At 42.0% G+C, this 6,560-nt stretch overlaps 1 protein-coding gene across 2 annotated transcripts in view; it reads right to left on the bottom strand.

The window, feature by feature from the left end:
• Positions 1-4,671: 4,671 nt before the first annotated feature.
• ERCC8 (ERCC excision repair 8, CSA ubiquitin ligase complex subunit) overlaps positions 4,672-6,560 on the bottom strand; it is a 50,467-nt gene continuing 48,578 nt past the window's right edge. Inside the window, exons 12-13 of one of the 2 annotated variants that reach the window (XM_066242665.1) lie at positions 5,420-5,505; positions 4,672-5,219 (exon numbers count right to left, since the gene is read on the bottom strand). In XM_066242665.1, coding sequence (XP_066098762.1) covers positions 5,437-5,505 — 69 coding nt within the window. In that variant the 3' untranslated portion in view covers positions 4,672-5,219; positions 5,420-5,436. Of the gene's footprint in view, positions 5,506-6,560 lie in introns of both variants that reach the window. The other variant, XM_066242659.1, reaches the window with a different exon arrangement.

Raw genomic sequence — 6,560 nt, 5'->3', positions numbered from 1 at the left:
AAAAAACAAACAAACAAACAAAAATGTCTATTTGGGACTTACCAGGGAGATGAAAGCTCTAGCAGGCGTCCCCAAACTATGGCCCGCGGGCCGCAATGCAGCCCCCTGAGGCCATTTATCCAGCCCCCACTGCACTTCTGGAAGGGGCACCTCTTTCATTGGTGGTCAGTGAGAGGACCACTGTATTTGGCAGCCCTCCAATGGTCTGAGGGACAGTGAACTGGCCCCCTGTGTAAAAAGTTTGGAGACCCCTGCTCTAGGGAATACTTTTTCTAAGAGACCGGTGTTGTCTATTCAGAAAAGTAAAATATGTGTCTTGGTTATTATCAGTAATGTCTGTAACTTCAAAAGTGAACAGTGTGTCCTAGCAAGCCTTGCATCGTGGTCTTAATACATGTGAAAAGAGGTGATTTTGATTTCTACTTTGGATATCTGGGAGGCAAAAGTCCCAAACTGGTTTGTTTTATTCTCCTTAAAGGGGCAACTTTTAGGCAATGGCCCAACAGTTTATAATAAATGTGAAGATGGGGCTACTTGTTGGCCATCCAGCACTAAGGTGGCTGCCTGAAGTTTGGCCAAGTGTGTTGTTTCTTGGTTAAGGGACAGAAATCAGGAATATTGCACTGAGCTCCAGCATGTATGATGGCTAGCTGTGCCAGATGCAGAGTCTATGTACTCCCACTGCTGCTCATTTAGTTAATCTTAAGGGGGTTCCCAGGGAACCATGTGGTCTAGGGAAAGGGTGGCAGTGCTTAAGATTTAAAGTTCCTGGCTTTCCCTTTGGGCTGGCAGCCTCCAAAAGTGGCAGTCTTTCTTCATTTGTTTCCTTCCTGTTTCAGGCTTTTGCCCCTGAAGGTGCTATCTTCACTTTCTTGTTCTGGCTGATAAAAGGGTAAGGGGGGGAGGCTACCGGGGCCAGGTGCCTCTAGGCAACCTCTGGCTGGGATGACCTTTGTTCACAGAAGAATCGGTCTTTTCCTCACACCTCAGCCTCTTTTTAAACAAAGTATTTTAGAGTGGCTTGTATTTCTAGGGAGCTTAATTTTTTTTCTTTTGGATGTTTACCTGATAAGTTCCTGGCGGCCCCTGAGTGGCCTTTGCTGTGAGCTGTGGCCCCTTCTCTAGGGCATCTCAATCAACCTTAGAGGAGCTAGGCTCTACATCTAGGAAAGCAATGATGGCACCAGCTGTTTTGTGCATGAGATCCTTTGCATACTGATAGGAAGCAGCTAGGACAGCCAAGCACAAGGATTAGATGTTTCACTTTTTTATTAATTGGATCACCTCCTCAGGGTTTTGGGGGAGCTGGAACCAGATGCTCCTTTCCCTTCCTCCCCTTTTTCATTCCACAGTGAGCCACTGATCTCCAGGGATGCGACTCCTTATACCTCACTGGGTTGGGAACCCAATCACCCGTGATAGCAGTAAGCAGACACAGCAGAGAGGCTTATGACCTGAACAGTTTGTGGGAAGTCACTACCCCTGTGGAAGCCCTCGCAACAAATCCACGAACGGCCCTTTGCACACGAGCAAGTGTTCAGGGGAAGCATCTCTTACTACTCCAAGGACCAGGTTGAAATTTGACTTGTAAAAGTTCGGAGGGGAAAAGAGAAGTGGTTTATGGAGTGCTCCCAGGAGCATGTGACCCCTAGGCAGCAGGCACTTTCCTCCGAAGGACTCAGATGACCCCACCTCTTGTCAGTGCTGCCACATACCAGTGCATTAGATCCCGTGGCACTTGGAGTTTGGTCCCTCCTCATCCCCTTCAAAGGGAACTTTTCAAGATGTAGCCAATTATCTATATACCCCCTGGGATTCTTTCCTGGACCTTGTTGGGCATTCCATCAAAATGGGGAAATATGTTGAGTGCCACCTTTTGGTTGAAAAATCATGGCAATACCGATAAAATAACAACAGTTTAGTAGCCACCAAGCAGCAAGGGTGCCAACAACCAGGGGTGCCCTTTCAGGCAGTGTCTACTGACTGTTGGGTCCAGTTAGTAAGCCAAGAGCAGTGTTAGGACATAGCATCTCCATGGAGCATCAAACCACCCTGCTCACTGTGCCAACTATGTCAAGATTTATACCTAGGATTTGTTCTAATCATGTATGGTAAGACATACAACATGGAAACGATTGTCGAGAAGGAAGAAGTTCAGACTCACAGATCCCTAGAATCTGAAGGCACAGCACACCATGCCATGCAGGGCCACAGGGAGAAGGACCGGGGTTGGTCAGGACACCTCCTCTCCACAGAGAGGGCAGAGCATGGCCCAGAGCCTTTACTGAGGTTTCCCAGGAGGGAAGGGGCGAGGCAGGGATGGTACACTCAGTAAATTTAGGGTTGGATAGTTTGAATAATTTTGGTAGACTCTGGGCTATAAGGAAGGCCCCCAGTTGTCCAGTACCTGGCCCTGGGGTGACTTAGAGCAAGGGGCAATACTGACTTGGAGTGTGAGAGTTTGTAGGTGTGGACTCTGGATTGGTTGGTTTGTATATCGAATGAAAGTCTTTAGTTATTTTTAGAAACTAGCTAGTCCTGGGAGGGGCAGTCCTGGGAGGGGCAGTGTCCCTAGGATCAAGGTTACACATGCCAGACTATCAATACAGAAAATAAGAAAATATAGCCAACACACTTAGACACAGAGGGATTTCTATGAGGTATAACTGAAAAAAAAAAAAAAAAAGAACTGTGTATATACCATTCTTGCAAAATAAAAACACTTCCCCATCTAGGTCTACATTGGTCCATATAGAATTATAATGTGAAAGAACACATAATTAATAACTTGGATTGCGGTGGAAGGGGTAAGGGATGGGGAAGGTGACTGATGTGGGAGGAGAGGGGTTTCCATGATAACAACAGCATGTTGAACATCCCATTATGTATAATTACATGTGTCACAAAGAGATGCTTGGAAGAATGCCACCAAAATGTTAGTAGTGGTTACCTTAGGGTGATATACATCATCCTATGCGACCATTACATTTTTTTTGTAAGTTTTTATGTTGCTTGAATTTTTTCCAGTGAGTACATATATTGGTATTCACAGAGTATTAGTTCCAGGATCCCCTATGAATACCAAAATCCAAGGATGCTCAAGTCCCTTATATGAAATGGTATAGTATATACATCCTCCCATATAATTTAAATCATCTCTAGATTAGTTTTACTACCAAATACAACATAAATGCTATGCAAATAGTTTTTATAATGAATTATTTAGGGAATAATGACAAGAAAAAAAACCTCTGTATGTGTTCAGTATAGGTGCGATTATCATAGGCAGAATTACATAATACGTATTAGCGACAATGTAAGTTTTTTGGGGGGAATATTTTTTTTAATTTTTTTTTATTTTATTTATTCATTTTAGAGAGGAGAGAGAGAGGGAGAGAGAGAGAGAGAGAAGAGAAGAGAGACAGGGGGGAGGCGCTGGAAGCATCAACTCCCATATGTGCCTTGACCAGGCAAGCCAGGGTTTCGAACCAGCGACCTCAGCATTTCCAGGTTGACGCTTTATCCATTGCGCCACCACAGGTCAGGCCTTGGGGGGAATATTTTTGATCCACAGTTGGTTGAATCCGCTGATGTGAAATCTACAAATATGAAGGACTGACTAGAAAGAAGTTGTATGTCTCTTGGATTCTGAATTAAACATAACAAGAAGGTTGGAATCTTCCGTAAATATGGGACCAGTTACGGTGCTTCCCTCAGGAAAATGGGGAAGAAAACTGAACTCAGCCAGCATGCCAAGTGCCCTTGCTCCTTCTGTGGCAGAACCAGGATGAAGAGAGGAGCTGTGAAGATCTGGTGCTGGGGTTCCTGCATGGACACAGTAGCTGGTGGTGCCTGGCCCTACACCACCACTCCGGCCATCATGGTCAAGTCTGCCGTCAGAAGACTGAGGAATTGAAAGACCTTTAGGAGCTACACAATCTGAAACACTGCTTGCATAAAATAAATAGGTTAATTTATGCAAAAAAGAGAAGAAACAATACACTTATTTGCCATTTAGAGGAGGACTTCTTTTTCCTTAAAATTAAAAAAATAATTTCCAATTTCTATAGCATTCTCAAAAGTCTTAAGCATCCTCACCAACACAGCATGGGATTGGGGGGTAATAATAAAATATTAAGGGCTTAAGAAAATCAACTATTAAGTAAATGTACGTAAAAAAAAGTTGGCCAGGAAGGTCTGATATGAGGCCTAATGCTATACATTTAAAACTCAATAACTGTATACTTGGTATTCAAGCTCACGAAAACCTCTTTTACTAGACTCCTGCTGAAGAAAGGATATATAAGATCAGCTTCACAAGAACCGCAGGACTCCATACATTGGTGGGACATAAAAGCGAGACTAAGAGACATGGACAGGAGTGTGGTGGTTTCGGGGGGGTGGGGGGAGGGAAGGAGGGAGAGGGGGAAGGGGAGGGGGAGGGGTACAAAAAAAAACTGGATAGAGGGTGACGGAGGATGATCTCTCTTTTGGTGATGGGTATGCAGCAGAACTGAATGACAAGATAACCTGGAAATGTTTTCTTTGAATATATGTACCCTGATTTATTGATGTCACCCCATTAAAATAAAAATTTATTTATAAAAAAAAAAAGATCAGCTTCATGATAATAACTTATGGGTTATGACACAAGAAGAGTAAACAGTAAAATGGAAGTTTTATGACCACATTTATGATTAAGCCAGAATAGGGCGCTTTCTACATTGATGAATGAAGTAGGACTTGGTCACATCTTAAAAAAATTCAGAGAAAGGAATTTCAAGTATGAGTATAAGCTGCCATCTGACTCATTAAAATAAAGGAAACATGGGATTTTCCCCCAAGTTAAAAAAAATCCTGTGATGCACTTTTTAAATGGAACTGAATCCAAAATATTTAACACAAAACTAGACAATGGTCAATTAGATGAAATCATTACAAAAACTGAATACATGAATAAGAAGGAATAAAACATTTTTGATACTAACTTTTCAACTATTATTTTTGATACGATCATCCACAGTAAAATCGTCCTTGAAAGTAAAATGAGCAGCCTGATGGCACAGCCAATAGGAGAAAGTCAGTGCTGTGAACCTCCACTTGCGCATCCTCAGAGACAGCGCCTTAGAGTTTACACAGTCTGCTCGCGGTCCCGCGTGGTGGCCCCATGACTTGTCTCCTCCTCCTACAGCAACAGGGGCTGCTGCAGGCCACAGCAACTGATATCAAGAGACATGTTTTGATTAAACAAACTATATAAAAAGTCTGCCTTAGGATTTCAGACAAATACTAATATCATTTTAAACCATTGGGGTGGAGAGAAAAGAATCACCCACATTCAGGGATAAATTAGCTGTCACTGAACAGTTAAAAAAAAAGTCTCATTTTAAAAATTTTATCAGTAGAGATACAAAAGTACTTAGGATTGATATTCATTCATCCTTCGTCATCACTGCTGCTCCAGGCATCTTCAAATGCTGGATTTAACTGTGATTTGGTTGTAGTCTAAAAAAAGTGTGGGGGAAAAAGGAAGAATCAATTAATCTACCTCATGATTTTAGGTTCACGATATAGTTATAAAACATATCAGAAAGAAAACGATTAGTTATTTTGGAAGAAACTATATATTAATTTCAAAATAAAAATAATAGAAACATTCCACATACAATATAGTTTAATTTCATTTTAAATGGACATACTAGAATTTATCAAAATTATTGACTGTTCCCTCAAAGTAGTTACCTCACAACATACATGTGAGCACATGAGAGAATGTGTGTATGTGAGCACACACACACACACACACACACACACCATGATGCTACTGTTTAATGCATTTCTGCAACTCTTTGAAATTACTGAATGATGGGAACAAATTATCATCCATGTAGACACATGAAGACAAAACAGACTCAGTCCTATAGTCTGACTTGACAACTTTTTTTTTTTTTAGTGAGAGACAGAGACAGAAAGAGAGAGACAGACAGGGAGAGAGATGAGAAGCATCAACTTATAGTTGCAGCACCTTAGTTGCTCATTAATTGCTTTCTCACATGTGCCTTGACCAGAGGGCTCCAGCTGAGTCAGTGACCTCTTGCTCAAGCCAGCAACCTTGGACTCAAGCCAGAGACCTTTGGGTTCAAGCCAGTGACTATGGGGTCCTGTCTACGATCCCACACTCAAGTCAGCGACCCTGCGCTCAAGCTGGTGAGCCTGTGCTCAAGTCAGAGACCTCGGGGTTTCAAACCTGGGTCCTCAATGTCCCAGGTCAACACTCTATCCACTGTGCCACCTGCTGGTCAGGCTTGGCTGAACCTTTTATAAATAAATAAATATCTATATATGAGGAATAAGGTATTCATCAAACAGACTAATACCATTTTTGGTTCAAAAAGTAATGTAGGTTAAAAAAAAGTAATACAGATTATTAAGTAGTGAGGTTTATTTATTTTTTGATAATTGGTAAAGTAGTTCAGAAGCAATGCCAAATATGTCAGGAATAGTAACATGTTTGTCATTACCATATAGGTTTCTCTGGGAGATCTCTTGGAAAGATAACA

The sequence above is a fragment of the Saccopteryx bilineata genome, chromosome 1 (genome assembly GCF_036850765.1).
Source record: "Saccopteryx bilineata isolate mSacBil1 chromosome 1, mSacBil1_pri_phased_curated, whole genome shotgun sequence".
Classification (NCBI taxonomy): Eukaryota; Metazoa; Chordata; class Mammalia; order Chiroptera; family Emballonuridae; genus Saccopteryx; species Saccopteryx bilineata.
This window is presented reverse-complemented; position numbering and strand designations above follow the sequence as displayed.